The sequence below is a fragment of the Sarcophilus harrisii genome, chromosome 1 (assembly GCF_902635505.1).
Source record: "Sarcophilus harrisii chromosome 1, mSarHar1.11, whole genome shotgun sequence".
Classification (NCBI taxonomy): domain Eukaryota; kingdom Metazoa; phylum Chordata; class Mammalia; order Dasyuromorphia; family Dasyuridae; genus Sarcophilus; species Sarcophilus harrisii.
The window spans coordinates 233,895,433-233,912,779 of NC_045426.1; the positions used below are offsets into that span (position 1 = coordinate 233,895,433).

A 17,347-nucleotide genomic window follows, 5' to 3' on the forward strand; every position below is an offset into this window, starting at 1 on the left:
CTTGCCTCAGATACTTAGCTTTGTGATCCTGGGCTAGGCAAGGGATGTAACCTCTATTTCCTCTAATCTCCTGGAGGAGATTATGAAAATAGTTTTGACCTCACAGGCCTCTTGAAAGGGTCTTAGGTCTACAATGAGAACTGGTGTTGCTATATCATATCACCCAGCCCTTCACCTACCACTTGAACAGGTTGTAGCACTTTGCCTATGAAGCCTGAGGAACTCTGAAGTCAGTCCTCAGTGAATAGTCTCCTCCATTATTTCAATAATCAGAGAAGTTAGTGGGAGCCAAGACTCTGTTGCTAGGGATTTGTTGAACCCAAGTCACAGCAATCCACAAACTCAGCAGCATCCTGATGCCTCATTCTTACCTTCATGAATAAAATGGGCTACTTTGTGGAAATCTTTTTCAAGTAATCCTCGGGAGGTCAGAGCTGGGGTTCCTAGTCTCAGTCCACTAGGTCTTAATGCACTTTTGTCTCCTGTGAAGTAAGAAGAGAACATCGAACTCCTCACTTGCCAAACTATGAACCCAAACTTAATGAACCCAAACTTAAAAACCACATTTGAGGGTGTTAACTTGCAGTAAGGATTCTAGCCCAGATCCTATGGTTTTGAAACAAGCAAGGTCCTTGCTTTCCTAGAGGAAAGCTACAAAAAATGAATGTTATGATGTTACCTTTGGCTTAAAAGTTGCCTTGAGGTTAGACACAGCAAAGGTTATTTCTCCACTATGTAGTATTTACAGAGGCAAGCCAATACTTTGTTTAAAGTAGTTCTTAGATCACTGCAACCACAAATCTGGAAAACTGACACCTTCATCAAGATATCTACCTTTTCCCAAGTGGCTACAAAAACTTCCTGAGCAAAAGAAAATATCCTAACCTAATCCTTAGAACAATTTAGTCTTATAGCTTAATTTTGAAAATTTCCCTGGTTGGGTTAGGATTTGTCCTGAAGGAAATGGATTATAGGAAAGTGGTATATGTATTGTTCCATTGTAGAAATTACCTGAACATCCTTATCATAATAGAGACATCATAGAATCTTATTTGCTGAAAAACAACCAATTGACAAGGAGTTTGTGATTTCTCAAAGAATCTCATTCCTCAACTGACAGGTTTGAGAAACTGATTTTTTAAAGAAAATTATTCCCTCCACAGAAGTGAATTCTTCCCTAAAAATCATACTCATACCTAATACTGCACTTTAGTAAGTGTTCCTAATTCCTACATGGTAAGTTATAAGATATAACACACACAGTAAAACGAGTATAGAATCAATGGGTTCAAATCTGACTGCTTAGTAATTTATCGAGATCCTTTTTGTCTCTCTGGGCCCTTTTCTCATTTGTAGAATGAAGGGGATGGGCTAGATGATTTCTAAGGTCTCATCCAATTCTAACAACTTTGAATGATGTACTTTCTATAGCTTAAAGGAAACAAGAGTCCTTGGGAGGTAAGGAAGATGGAAGGGGGTGGGAAAGGATGTAGATTTTTTTTCTTTATTTAGATAAGAGATTCTTACCTGGGCAGGTGTTCTTGTTACAAGCAATAGAACAAGCTTCCAGCACTTTTTCAGCTCTTCCTCCATGGGTGCCTTTGTTGCGTAGGTCCACAAGAATCAAATGGTTGTCAGAACCACCTGGAGAAACAATTTTGAAATATAAAGATTCTTAATGATACCTCAATTCAATTCTCCAATTGAATCTGTCTATGTAAAGGAAATCAGTAAGAATCACCGAGTCATAGACTTATGAGCTAAAAGGAACTTTAGAGATCTTCTAGTCCAAGACGTTCATATTATAAATAAGGAAATTGAAGACTAGAGAGGTCAAATAGAGTCACACAGGCAGTGACAGATTTAAGCCCTGACTCCACAGTTAGGCTTCTTTCCAAGCTTTGAGAAATTGAGCTGTACACAAAGTAGTCTCCACAGTGTCCACAGGACACTGCCCCCAGCCTGGAGCTGCCTTCATCACCTTCCATCTGAACTGTTTTAATAGCCTCTGTGTGGATCTCACTGTCCGTTCCACTCAGTTATCCAGTCGATCTTCCTAGAAGATAGATCTATCACCGCCCTTTCTCCCATTAATAAGCTCTATTGGCTTCCTATCACCTCCAGAATCAAGTATAAAATTCTTTGTGACATTCAAAGCCCTTCAGAGCCTGTCCCATCCTTTTCCTCTTTTCCATGTATTCTGCTACCCAATTGTATTAGACCTCTTTGCCATAGTCCATACAAGACACTGCATTTCCAAACTGGGCTTTTTTACTTGGCTATTCCTCATTCTTGGACTTCTCTCCCTCATTTCTGCCTTTTGGCTTCCCTCAAGTCCCAGCCAAAATCTCACCTACAAGAAGCCTTTCCTGATGCTCCTAAATGCTAGTGTTTTTCTTTATTATTCCTATCCTTTCTGTATTTTGTTTGTACATAAAGACAATATTTCTGTTTTGCATAAGTTCACATGTACCTTCTCAGTGTAGAAGAAGGGAAAGAATCTGGAATTCAAAGTTTTAAAAGCAAATGTTTAAAATTGTTTTACATGGAACGGGGAGAAAATATTAAATATTATTTTTTTATTAAAGCTTTTTATTTACAAAGCATATGCATGGGTAATTTTTGCAACATTGACCCTCGCAAAATCTTTTGTTCCAAATTTTCCCCTTTTCCCCCACCTTCTCCCCAGCTGGCAGGTAGTCCAATGCATGTTACATATGTTGAAATACATGTTAGATCCAATATATGTATACATATTTACACAGTTATCCTGTTGCACAAGAAAAATCAGATAAAGAAGGAAAAAGGAAAAACTGAGAAAGAAAACAAAATGCAAGCTAATAACAGAAAAGGCAAGAATGCTATATTATGGTCCATACTCAGTTCCCATAGTCCTCTCTCTGTAGATGGCTCTCTTTGTCACTGAACAAGTGGAACTGATTTTATTAAATAAAATATTAAAAGAAAAAAAAAAGACAGTATTTCTCCCATTCTATCTGCTCCATTAGACTGAACACCTTGAGAGCATAAACTATCTTCCTTGTATCCCCAGATTTATAGTGCCTGGTACACAGCAGGCACTTAATAAATGCTGACAAGTTTGCTTTTTATCACAGTACATACTCCCATAAAAAGGAAACTAAACATGTCCAAAACTGAATTCAGCTATCTTCCCTCCCAAAAGTGGAGCCCTTCTGCAAATTTCATTGTTTTTGTTGTCCCCAATTAACCTAGTTCATAAGGTCAGGGTCACATCAGGTGCTGATGATGATTGTGATTCTATGGAAGATCTCACATCCCATACCTTCTCTTCACTAATACTGGCATTATCTGGTATTTCATGATAGACCCTCTTTACAACAACCTTCTATCTATTATAAATCATCGTGTCTTCCTGTTTCTTTCTTCTCCATTCCAGCCTTCAGACAGGCCAAAGTAAACTAATAAAAATTGTTCCCCAAAGTCAGTATTTCCATTGCCAGTTTCCATATAGTTGCACAAGCTGCTCCTCTGCCTGGAATGAACATGTTCTTATTCTCCACCTTTAAAAATCCTGAGCTTGGGGCAACTAGGTAGCTAGTAGTACAATGATTAGAGCACCAGCCCTGAAGTCAGGAGGACCTGAGTTCTTAACACTTCCTAGCTGTGTGACCCTGGGCAAGTCACTTAACCCTGATTGCCTTACCAAAAAAAAAAAAATTATCTTGCTTTCATATATCAATTCCATTTTCACCTCTTCTATGGTCTCCCCCATAGCACCACCCCAAGTTATGTTCTCTCCTTTCTCAAATATTCCAGGATATTTTGCTTATCTCTCCCTTGCCTCCTTCACTCTTCATCTTGGATCATGTTTATTCATTTGTTGTTCGCTCCTGTCAGAGAGTTGTTACATGGATCACATATAAGCAAGCCACAGAGAACCCAGGATAGGTATCACCCAGATCCCAGAGGGGAGCTGTCACAAGAAAAAGAAAGGTCCCTTCCAAAAAGCCCTATGAATATTCAAAGTTCCAGGGCCAGGAGAGAATATCATCCCTAAGGGAATTGATGGGGATAGGAAACTCAGGACCAGTGTCCCTAAAAAACCTCATTCACCAGCCCTACAAGTTGCTGCCAACTTCTCTGGTCTATGCTGTTTATCAGTCATATGTTAAGGCTCTGGCACAACACTTTCAAATGCTGTTCTCATCCACTTAGGAATGGGGTGGGGGAGGGCAGAGCAACCAGCTCTTCACTAAAAATTGAGATGTCAAAGATTTTATTTCCCCTAAATTGTAAATAGTTACACTGGGGTTTTTTCTTATTTTTTGGTCTCTTTGTTTTAAAGTTGAGGTAGAAAGAGGGTGAGGGATATAAACTTGAATGAGCATGTTCAGGCATGTGCCCCTCTCTGGTTGACAGGGTATTTTGTTGAAATAAGCACATTGGTAAATGAATAATCCTTTAAAATAGCTATAAAGGTTTTGGTTATGCATTGACTAAGGTTCTATTGAAATTAATTGATAAGAATTAGAAACACAGCAATGGGACTATTCTGTTGAAGTACTATTGGAATTGTATATATAAATAAAACATGTAAATGTTTAATTAAAAAGAAATAAGACTTCATTTGACATTTTCTTGGCAAAGATATTATAGTTTTGCCATTCCTTCCCCAGCTCATTTTACAGATGAGGAAATTAAGGCAAACGGGGTTATGTGACTTTCCCTAGGTCAAATAATGAATAAGTGTCAGGCCAGATTTGAACTCATGAAGGCAAGAGTCTTCCTAACTCCTATCCTTCTTATCTCCCTCACCACCTAGCTACCTAATTATCTGTTTACATGCTGCTGACCCCAAGTAAAAGGTCAGCTCCTCAAAGGTACACTTTATACATCTTTGTCTACTGGGTCTCCCTTTGTTTATCCTATGTCTACTGGGTCCTCATTAGGTGTCTTCCAAACTGGAGCATATGGTAAAGGGTGGGGGGAGAGTACAAGACCTTGTGGAAGGATATGAATAGTCAAAATTATTAATTATAGGGCCAGCTAGGTGGTATAGCGGATAGAGTACTTGCCCTGGAGTCAGAAGAACCTAAATTCAAAACCAGCCTCAGACATTACTGGTTATGTGACCCTAGACAAAATATCCCACCCCCCAAAAAAATTACTGACTATATTTGAGTACAACTACTACATAGAGACTTTTTTTCAGTGAAGACACAATTCAAATAGAAGTAAGTCAAAGTGAAACTAATAGGGCAAATCTGCTTTACTTGATAGGGCAGCAGAAGAGTAATGCCTGAGACTCGCCTATAGATGATGAGGAGCTTCCCCTCATACCTTCCGGGGTACCGTGCATGGCCTCAGGTCTCCTTCTCTCGGGGAGATCCATGGATGAGACAATGGCCGGGACTGTCCACCAGAAGTTCTTATAACGCTCCTTGTTCTTATGGGATGTTCCCCACAAATGCCACCCTTCAGTGGTGGTGAGGAGGTCTGGGGGAATCCCTCATAGTTGGGGGAGAGCACTAGAGCACTGCCCTAAGTCAGCCTGCAAGCAGGACTCCTCGGCCATCAGTAGTCAACCGCCCCAGGACTCTCCTCTGTCTTTGGAAGGCAAAGTGAAATAGTGGGGAAAATGATCAATCTGGAGTCAGAGGTTCTTAGGTCAAATGGAAGCTCTGACCTTCACTGTATGACCTTGGCAACTGTAAGACAACAAGGTTAGTGGGCAGCTAGATGGCACATGGCCCTAAAGTCGGGAAGACTTTTTTAAAACTGGTCTCAGACACTTAACACTTCCTGGCTGTGTGACTCTGGGCAAGTCACTTAACCCCAACTGCCTTGCCAAAAATAGAAAGAAAACAAATAAATAAAAATTGCCTTTCCTCAATTATTCTTCCTTCTGTCTTCCACAGTTGAACTTGAAAAAGAAAAAGACAACAGAGTTGGACAAGATAGGTCCTTCCAATTCTAAATCTGTGCATCTGTGATGCTGAGGGCAGTTCTACAGACATGCAAATTACTTATATGTTGTTTTTATTGGATGTTTTACGAGTGAGGTGTTGTTTTATAAAAAGAATGGGCTTTTGTGACATAAAATTCAGAAACCACTGCTCTAGGGACAGCTCTGATTCTGCCATCAAAATGAATGGAGAAATGCTAATAAATATTGACAATGATTCTGTTGTTCATCTTTTTCAATCATGTCCAATTCTTCATGACCCCATTTGGGGTTTTCTTGGCAGAAATATTAAAGTGGTTTGCCATTTCTTTCTCCATTTTATTTTACAGATAAGCCAAACAGGGTGAAGTGACTTGGCCAGGATCACACCGCTAGTAAGTGTCTACATCAGGTCCTCCTGACTCCAGGCCTGGCTGCTCTTAAACAATAATAGCTAACCTTTATATAAGCACTCACTATTTGCCGGGCACTATGCTAAGGCCTTTATGATTATTATCTCATTTGATCCTCACCTACCCTGGAAGGTAGGTGCTATTAATTATCCTCATTTTACAGATGAGAAAAATGAGGCAAATAGAGTCACAGGACTACTAAATATGTACTTGAACTGGGGACTTCCAGACTCCAGGCCCACCCAGTTGTTCCATGTTAAATGATAGAAAGGATCTCTAATAGACATGGTGCAAGTACTTACCTGTTACTATGTGGTAACCCAGCTCCATCATGGCTGCTGCCAAGGCCCTGCTGTTGGCAATCACTTGTTGCTGATAAATCTTAAATTCAGGTGTCAAGGCTTGCTTCAGAGCTACAGCAATGCCTAATTAAGAAAAGAAAAGACTATGTCAACAATTAGGTAAAAAAGTTTACTAATATCAAAATAACTCATCCACACTTATGCCCAACCCCAGGAACAAAGTCAAAGCGGCAGGAATGGGATACTACATCTTTCATTTAGTATCTGAAGATAATTTTTTTCAAATCCCTATTTATAATTGCACAATTACTAAGCAAAACTTTAGTTCCATTCAGCATTCCCTGCCTTGGAGGGTCTTGAGGATGTGTCATAAAACTCTGAAAATATTTAAGGATTATCTCAGAGGTTTGCTGGTCCAATCACTGTGCCAGTCGTGGTCCAGCTCAGGTGTTAGGTCTGGAATCAGAAATCAGAATCATAAAGACTGGAGTTTAAATCCAAACTCAAGCATTTATTGGGCGAATCATTTCATCTTTTTTGTTTCAGTTTCTTCATCTGTAAAATGGAGATGATAGTAATGGTGTCAACCTACCAAAGTTACTATGAGGACTAAATGAAATATTTGTAAAATATTTAGAACAGCATCTGGCATATTGTAGGCATATGTTATCTGCTCCAGGGTTACCTCCCATCTACTATGAATTTATCTTCTGTGTTCTGACTTCCATGTTGTCTCTCTTAATAGAATATAAGCTTCTTGAATACAGAGAATTCCCTTTTTCATCTCAATCACTAAACATAGTGTATAACATTAATGTTTTTTCTTTCCCTTCCTTTTCTGTTCCCCTCTCCCAATTAATACCTAAACCAGAAGTGCTTATCCAAGGAGCTTAAAGACCTCCAGTGATGGGAAATCTACTGCAACTTGAGGCAGAAGGATCCACTATGAGATAACGCTTAATACTATGCTTTTCCTTTATAATCATCCAAAATCTGCTCCTTTGCAACTCTCCTGTCCTTCAAGACCAAGTATAACCTTTTATGATAATCCTTCAAACACTTGAAAATAGTTAATCTTGTTCCCTCTAAATCTTCTCTTCCTCAGTCTGAGCATCCTGAGTTCCTTGTATCAGTCTTCCTATGGTATTATTTCCAATTCTTTCCAGTTCTACCTTCTATTCACCATTTGTTAGCATCCCAACCCCTCCAAACAGTAGTCCCATCACCTCTCCCCTCCCTGATCTTTCTAAAAAAGTCTTTTGGTTTTGCTTAGCATTTATTATTCTTTGTATTTAAACTCAGTTACTTGTCTGGGATTCTTTGTTCTTCTATGTTCTTTCTAGGTATGCTTTTTAAAAATCTAAGATGGACCCAAAGTTCTGCCCTGGCCCCTGTTCCCAAAATTATCTAAATCTCTTCCTTGGTGATCTCATCATTTTCATCATTACATCTCATCATTACATTTTCAATGTAAAATTTAATTGCTCTATTTATCTAGCACCAGTCTCTCCCCCAAGCTCCTGCTCCTCATTATCAACTATTTATTAGACATTTCTCATTCCTAGTCCAGGAGACTTATTTCAACATATGCATAACATAATTCATTCTTTTTCCCCCCAAACCTATCCTCTTTCAAATTTCCCTATTCCACCATTCTTCCCCCAGACTTATATTCTTTTTTTTTTTTTAATTTAATAGCCTTTTATTTACAGATTATATGTATGGGTAACTTTACAGCATTAACAACTGCCAAACCTCTTGTTCCAATTTTTCACCTCTTACCCTCCACCCCCCCCCAGATGGCAGGATGACCAGTAGATGTTAAATATATTAAAATACAAATTAGATACACAATAAATATACATGACCAAACCGTTATTTTGCTGTACAAAAAGAATCAGACTCTGAAATATTATACAATTAGCTTGTGAAGAAAATCAAAAATGCAGGTGGGCATAAATATAGGGATTGGGAATTCAATGTAATGGTTTTTAGTCATCACCCAGAGTTCTTTCTCTGAGCGTAGCTGGTTCAGTTCATTTACTGCTCCATTGGAAATGATTTGGTTGATCTCATTGCTGAGGATGGCCAGGTCCATCAGAACTGGTCATCATATAGTATTGTTGTTGAAGTATATAATGATCTCCTGGTCCTGCTCATTTCACTCAGCATCAGTTCGTGTAAGTCTCTCCAGGCCTTTCTGAAATCATCCTGTTGCAGACTTATATTCTTTAAGTCCCTCCTCTCCTTAACATACAATCCAATTTAAGTTACCCTATCTTACTGTTTCTCTCTTTATTTCTCTTTACTTTACTCTTGTCTTTACTCACAGTCATCTCAGTTCAGGCCCTCATCACTTGTTGCCTAGATTATTACAATGGCCTCCCTGTCTCAAGATTCTCTTCCATCCTCATTGTACATTATTCCTCCTTCTCTTTTGTATGATGTTTTTATTAAATATTTTTATTTATAAAACATATGCATGGGTAATTTTTCAACATTGACCCTTGCAAAGCCTTCTGTTCCAAATTATCCCCTTCTTCCCCTCACTCCCTCCCCTCGAGGGCAAGTTGGACTACTTGTTAAACACGTTAAAGTATATGTTAAATCATACAATATGTATCTTGTATATGATTTAAGTTATTCTCTTGATTCCTTGTGCACAGTCCTCCTCCATCTTCCATCTGTATGTTTTTGTCCTAGCTATGCTTTGGACTTGAAATTCACTCCTTCCTCACAGAATCCTTCCCTTCCTTCAAGATGCTGCCCAAGGGCTACCTTTTACTTGAAACTTTTCTTGATCCTCCTCAAGTGTTCGTTCTCTCCTTCTCTTCCTTGTATTTATCACTCTGTTTTTAGTGTCCTCATATTTATTCTTATATACTTGAATGATACCTGCCTTTTTGCAACATAAGCTCCTTGAGAGTAATGATTGTTTCATTCTTTGCATCATGTTTTCATTCTTTGCTTATGGCCTGCCTTAAAAAACATTCACTAATTCCTTGAGAAACCAGGAAACTACATTCTAATTCATTTTTATCCCTTATAAAATGTCCTTTGTCAATTCACATATTATTGGTATTTAGCTATTTTAATCATGTCTGAATTTTCATGACCCCATTTAAAATTTTCTTGAAAGATATTTGAGTGGTTTACTATTTTCTTCTCTAGCTCATGAGAAAATTGAGGCAAACAGGGTCAATATCAGGGTCACACAGCTAGGAAATTTCTGAGGCCAGATTTGACGTCAGAAAAATGAATCTACTGAGCCATCTTGATGCCCATGTCACCTATTGTAGTTGCCAAAAATTTTGGCACTTTAATAATACTTCCAAAAATTGTTTCTAGCATTTTAGAAGGAATTAATTTTATCAAATACATTCTTCCCTAACAAGGTTGTAAAAGAAGTTACTTAGAGGGTGGAGACACAAAAAAAGCAAGACCACAGAAAAAAGTGGTGTAATAAACTTATTAATTCTGCTAAGAACTTGTCTTGCATATGTTTCTCATATTTGGGTAATGCCTTTTTCCTTTCCAGAAATGGTTCCATAGCCCAGGTTTCTGCTCCAAACCATCACTACTAATTCCCCTCTTTTCTTTTATTTTTTTTTTTAATTAAAAGATACTTCCTAAAAAATCTCCCTGTCTCCCCCTAAAAAGTCTATTCCCTGAAAACAATTAAGCTGAAGTGCACCTAATCACATATACTACAGTTCATTTTTTCCTAATCATAATGCCAAACTCACTGTTTCCATAACACTTTGTGTCCCTTATTCAATATCCAACGCTACCCTTCCCAATAAGCCCCACCTAGGCAAAACCAATAGGGGGAAAAACTTCCTCTAAGTCAGTTTCATTACCAGTTCTCAAAATTCAAGACAGGAAAAAGGAAAAAATGAATGTAAGGGATCTGTCCAATAGACATTTTGATAGCCTAGAAATCCTGATGCTAGGTTTTTTGTTTGTTTCTTTTTTGGTAGAGAGGCTGGAAAACTAAAAAGTTAAAAGGATCACCAAACACTCATGACTATGGGATGTGTTACCATCACAAGGCCACAAGAGGGCTCTAATATTTAAGTTTTACCTGCAATGGCATGGTTGTGAGGCCCTCCCTGTAGTCCTGGGAAAACAGCTGAATTAATCAGTGACTCCAAATTGTACATTGTCTCTTTGCCTGTCTTAGAGTCCACACTGCGCACTCCTAGCAAAGGAAAAAAATTAGAATGAAAATCATTTTGCTATCCCCGATTCTTTTCTCTTTGAATTCATTGATTTAGAAATCACCAAACCATGCTGAAGCTTTCTCTAAAAGAAATGAGTCAGAAAGGACCAGGCAATGAGATGTCATTTTAGAACAGGAATGATTAGATTTTTCTAGCTGAGAAATCTAGTTGAGAAGAGAGAACATGGGATCTTCTCTTTGGTACTGATTGGCTACTCTATACGCAGTTATTTGATCATAAGCACTAGCTATTATAATAAATTTTAGAAGGATTTATTAAGCATCTACAATCTATAGGATTCTACAAAGGATTCAGAGGAATTCAGTCTAATAATAAATATGAAGTCTGTGTACAAATAAGTACAGTAAAAGTACGAATAGAAGAGATGAAAAACAATGTTCCACTGGGAGCCCATAGATCACTTCCACTTAAGGGATTGGGAAGACTTTAGAGATGTCAGGGCTGGGCCTTTAAGGACAAATAAAAATTTAAAAGATGAAAGGGAGAATAGTAGGCAAAGGTGTGATTGGTACAAATGTTCAAGTCAATTCAGGAAACAAAGTATAGTCCTGCTGGATTGCAGGGTGGACAAAAGGAAGTAGATGGAAATGAGGTTGCAGCCAAATCATAGAGGGAAATAAATGCCAGACTAAGGAGTTTAGGTTTTGTTTTATAGGCCTACCAGTATCATAACTGTGGCTCAAACACAAGTGGCTTTGAGCCACTATGTCATCCTTCTTAATCACACCTTCCTGAGCTTCTATTCCTACAAAGGTAAGAGGATCACAAGTCCTTCTCAAGAGAGGCCAGATCTAAATAAGGGCAGAGATGCTGGTGTGTTTTGGTTTTAATTCTGTAGAGTCACACCTTTCCTGTAGAAGATCATGCCAGCCCGGCAACCTCGAAGGGTTTTGTGTGTGGTAGTGGTCACCACGTGGCAGTGTTCAAAGGGAGAGGGGACTACCCCTGCCGCCACCAGTCCACTAATGTGGGCCATGTCAGCCATAAGATATGCCCCATTATCATCTGCAATCTTCCGCATGCGGGCATAGTCCAGGTTCCTGGAATAGCAGCTGATTCCTAAGATAAAACAAAGGAAATATCAAGTTTGAAAAAACACAGATAAACTGAGACTTGACTACAATCTGAACCCTTGATTACAATGTCACATTTGAAAATATGTATTTCTGAAAGTTTTCTTTCTACCACTCCCATTACCCCAAACTACTGGGAACAGAGATGAGATAATGCAATTAGAGAACATTATTTTACCTAGTACAAAATATGTACACTCTTGTAAGTATCCAAATGCCCCCAAACTGCCACTAGGGAGCAGATGCCAAATGCTCCAAGTCAGACCTCTGGAGATTTGCCCACCTCATATTTTGCTTACTCTGATACTCAACCAATTTCCTTTCTCTCCCTGTGTTTGCAAGAGAAAAAAGTCATCACAGAAATCATGAAATCGGGAACCACAATCAAATACACTTTATCTCTCCCAGAATTAAAAAAAAAGGCCCACAGATCTAAAGCTGGAAAGAGTCACAACATCCAACCCACTCCTTTAAACATGAGGAAACAGCTTCAATAACTTTGAAATAGCATCAGAGGTGGGATACTGAAACTAGACTCTCCAACTCCAGAGACAGTGTTCGTTCTAGATACCATATTACCTTGCTGGTTCCCATGGGAAAACCCCTTTCCTCTGCTTGTTGTTCAGTCATTTCAATTGTGTCTGACTTGTCCTGCCCCAATTTGGAGTTTTCTTGAGAAAGATACTGGAATAGTTTGCTATTTCCTTCTCTAGCACATTTTATAGATAAGGAAATTGAGGCAAATAGGATGAAATTACTTGCCCAGATAGTGAGTGTCTGAGGTCAGACTAGAAGTCAGGAAGATAAGTCTTGCTGACTCCAGTCGCTCTATCCACTGGCAGTGTACCACCTCGTTGCCCCTGTTCTTTAATCCCTATCCAAGTAAGACCTATCTTTCTCAATTTTTCATCTATTTTGTCTTTCACTGTACTCTCTAGAACCTCTGTTCTCTGTTAAAAAATTTTAAAAATGATAATAGCTTTTTATTTTTCAAAATACATCCCAAGATGATTTTCAACATTAACCCTTGCAAAACATTGTGTAGAGACCCTGTTCTATTATTAAAGAAACTTCCCTCTCCTAGATCTCTTTGCTTCACACTCCTTCCACCTTCTTTCTCTTGAGCAGAGCTGGTTCCCTCCAAATTACACTTCATTCATAACATACTATGTCATAAAATCACAGAACTAGAACTGAAGGTTAAGTAGAAGTTAAGTCAGAGGTCTTATATCCAATGCTCTGATTTTAAAGACAGGTACTGAGGGCCAACAAGGTTAATAATGTGGGTTGGGTGCTTCTTGTATGCCCAGTCAGGGGGCTTTGCATGGTAGAATGGACACTCTCTCTCTGCCAACAACCTTGGGTTCCCTCTCCCTCTCTGAGGTCACACTTTCCAGCTCAATCACTATCTGGATGTTGGTTATAGACAACTACCAGTTTATTGCCTAAATATTTGGGGACTTCAATGTCTACTTTTATATCACCTCAAATACTGTGGCTTCCTAGTCCATCAACCAAAAATACCTAGATTTGTACCTTTACTCCACTTCAGCCATCATTCTTTCCTTGGATCACAACCTTTAATCCTTTCGCTTCCCCCTCACTCTTTATTCTTACATAGTTCACCAGAGACTACACATATTTCCAGTCAGTCATTCTTCCTTTAGCCCCACTTGTCTGTATTTTTACTGTTCACTACTTCAACTCCACAATATCCTTTACTCTTGGTCCCCTTGTTTCCTCCTATTACCACTCATGTCTTGTAAACTCACAACCTTGGGCTGCCTGCCATCATCCAGCTTTAATAATCCTACTTATCTTGTGCTGAATGCTGCCGGCACAACAGAATTACATGTTCTACACATTTGTGCTATCTTATCTCAATGATTTCATCCCACCACCACAAAAATCCTTTTATAGTTGAATCTACTGCTGGAAGAAAAGCAGCTATTCCAAACCTCTTTTCTCTAGTCCCCTTCCCTTCTGCTATCATCTCCTACTTTGCTGAGAAAATCAAGGCTGTTTAACTTCACCCCCTTACATATCTCAAACCCAATATCATCACCCACTTGTTCCTCTTCTGCTCCAACGTCTAACAAGGAAATCTTTTCTAGCTTAAGATCATCTGCTCTATCTCTTGTCTTATCCCATCTTCTTCCATCTCCTTCAGGCACCTACCTCCTTGATTCCTCTCTCCTTCAATCTTTCCATTGAATCTTTTTTGATCACCTACAGACATGCTCCCTTCTTCCTCCATTCCCTTGATCTTTCTTGGTCATTGTCTTCTCACTTTTCTCCTTTTTATAATCAAATTTCCAAAGAGGTTGTATATATGTATATATGGCATTTACTCAGCTTCAATTCACTTCTAACCCCTTACAATGTGGCTTCTGACCTCAAGGTTACCAACAATCTATTTATTGATAATCAGAAGGTCTTACTTGACCTCTCAACAACTCTGAATCCTGTCAGCTAAGTTTTTTTTCCTCCTGGATACTCTCTCCTTACTTGGTTTCTGACACTTTTCTCTCTCTTGGTTAGTCTCTTACCCTTTCCTTCTGAGTATCATTTGCTAGATTCTCACACTTTTCTGGTTCATAAGTTTAAAAATTCCTCAAAAATCTGTCCTAGTCTAACTCTTCCTCTCTTTTTATATTTCCTCTTGATGATCTCATTAGTTCCCATGGGTTCAATTACAATTCTATGCAAATACCTCTCATATCAAAATATCAAGTCTAATTTCTCTCTCAAATTTTAGGCCCATATGAATGCTGGATATCTTAGACATTTTAGATCTAAACACGTGTTTTTTTTCCCCTAAGCTTCTCTTATTTTTTTAAGTTGTCATTCATTCATTCTTTTTTTTTTTTCAAAACATATGCATGGATAATTTTTTAACATTGACCCTTGCATTCAGATTTTTTCCTTCTTCCTCCCACCCCCTCCCCTAGATGGCAAGCAATCCAATATGTTATACATGTTAAAATATATGTTAAATCCAATATGTGTAAACATATTTATATAATTCTCTTGTTGCACAAGAAAAATCAGATCAAAAAGGAAAGCAGATGAATAAGAAAACAAAATACAAGCAAACAACAACAAAAAGAGTGAGAATGTTATGTTGTGATCCACATTCAGTTCCCACAGTCCTCTCTCTGGGTATAGATGGCTCTCTTCATCACAAGATAATTGGAATTGGCATCAGTCATCTCATTGTTGGAAAGAGTCACGTTCATCAGAATTGATCATTGTATAATATTGCTGTTGCCATGTACAATGATTTCCTGGTTCTGCTCATTTCACTTAGCATCAATTCATGTAAGTCTCTCCAAGCCTCTCTGAACTCATCCTGCTGATCATTTCTTGTAGAACAATAATATTCCATAACATTCATATGCCATAATTTATTCAGCCTATTGATGGGCATTCACTCAGTTTCCAGTTTCTAGCCAGTACAAAAAAGAGCTACCACAAACATTTTTGCACATGTGGGTCCTTTTCCCTCCTTTAAGATCTCTTTGTACAGGCCTCTTAGAGACACTGCTGGATCAAAGGGTATGCATATTTTGATAGCCCTTTGGGCATAGTTCCAAATTGCTCTCCAGAATGGTTGGATGAGTTCACAATTCCACCAACAATGTATTACCATTCCAGTTTTTCCCACATCCCCTCCAACATTCATCATTATCTTTTCCTGTCATCTTAGCCAATCTGAGAGATGTGGAGTGGTATCTTAGAGTTGTCTTAATTTGCATTTCTCTGATCAATAGTGATTTAGAGCATCTTTTCATATGAATAGAAATGGTTTTAATTTCTTCATCTGAAAATTGTCTGTTCATCTCATTTGACCATTTATGAATTGGAGAATGGCTTGAATTCTTATAAATTTGAGTCAATTACATATTTTAGAAATGAGGCCTTTATCAGAACCATTAAATGTAAAATTGTTTTCCCAATTTATTGCTCCGATCTTGTCTGCATTAGTTTTGTTTGTACAAAACCTTTTTTAATTTAATATAATCAAAAATCTTTATTTGGTGTTCAATTATGAGTTCCAGTTCTTCTATGAACACAAATTCCTTCCTTCTCCAAAGACCTGAGAGGTCAGCTATCCTATGTTCTTCTAATTTGCTAAGCCTCTCTTCTAAATTTCCCCTTTTCTGTTAAAGATACTACCATATTTGCAGTCACCAAGGATGCAAACTTCAGCATTACTTTCCTTTCCACCTTAAGACACAGCGCTGTGTAACTCTGGCAAGCAAGGGTAGCAATTAAATGGGACTGAAGAGGGTTTAATTTGGCAGAAGTTCATGTCATATGGTTCTAGTGAAAGATGAAGCTGTTTTCATTCTAGCTAATTACCTGCAATGATCAGCTTTGGGTGGAAGAGGCGGGCATTTTCTTCTAGTTTGTCATAGTCAATATAACCGGTATCTGGATTTACCTATGAAAGGAGAATAACAAGATAAAGTCAGTGTAGATAAACAAAAAGTTCTTCTCTTCCCCCTTAGTCTATCCCACAATGGTAAATAGTCAATAAACATTTATCAAATATCTACGATTAGGCCCTAGTGCTAAGTGCTAAGGATACAAATATAGAAAAGACAGTCCCTTGTCCTCCAGGAATTTACAATTCAATAAGGGAGAACAACACACCAAAGAAAACTGAGGAAGATAATTCTGAGAAGAAGGCAGAGTGGGTGGGAAAACTTTCAGCTCTCCAAATTTCTTCCACCAAAAAGGACAGAACATTGACTCAGAGCAGCAGAAATAAAAACAGTTGTTTTCCAAAGACAATCTGAGGAGGGAGACACAACCTCCATGGAAGTTCAAAGTGAAATGCACATATCTCTAGGTCTACTCCACAGAATCAGCAAACGATAAACTCTGGGAGCAGCTAGAGCAACAACCTTAGCCTTAGATTTCATTTTGCAGTATGGAAGTCTGACAGCTAAGTAGAAGATCTGAAGGATCTTCCAGGTCAAGGGATGTCATATCTAGGCTGTGGCTGTGAGGGGGATGGAGTGCTAGCACATACCTGATCAGTACAGTAGCCAGAGGCAGAGACTCCATGGTTGTGGGCACTTGTATGAGTACAGAGTCCTGGTTTCAATTCCAGGGTAAAGAGAACAGCTTTAGTTTATAGCCACCAAAGAGAACACAGGGAGCAAAATCACTTCTAGTACAATGTGGCTTGGGGCTCTAGCTTTTGCTTAGGATTGGAGAGGAAAACCCAAGGTTGGGCCCTGAGACAGATAGTAAGAAGGAACTGAGACTTGGGACATCATTCTCCATATCTCCAGGCAACAATCTGATTACACTAATAGCTGCTAAAAAAAAATTAAAACTAAGTAAATAAATAAAATTGAGTAAGCAAAACCCAACC

General features: G+C 38.5%; 1 protein-coding gene across 3 annotated transcripts in view; it reads right to left on the bottom strand.

Moving 5' to 3' along the window:
• The window catches only part of SHMT1 (serine hydroxymethyltransferase 1), a 38,591-nt gene that overhangs the window by 2,369 nt on the left and 18,875 nt on the right, over window positions 1-17,347 (bottom strand). For all 3 annotated transcript variants that reach the window (XM_031938650.1, XM_031938645.1, XM_031938639.1), the window contains exons 6-11: window positions 16,324-16,405; window positions 11,732-11,944; window positions 10,726-10,842; window positions 6,642-6,764; window positions 1,528-1,644; window positions 372-482 (exon numbers count right to left, since the gene is read on the bottom strand). In XM_031938650.1, the coding sequence (XP_031794510.1) occupies window positions 372-482; window positions 1,528-1,644; window positions 6,642-6,764; window positions 10,726-10,842; window positions 11,732-11,944; window positions 16,324-16,405 (763 nt within the window). The remainder of the gene's footprint in view (window positions 1-371; window positions 483-1,527; window positions 1,645-6,641; window positions 6,765-10,725; window positions 10,843-11,731; window positions 11,945-16,323; window positions 16,406-17,347) is intronic.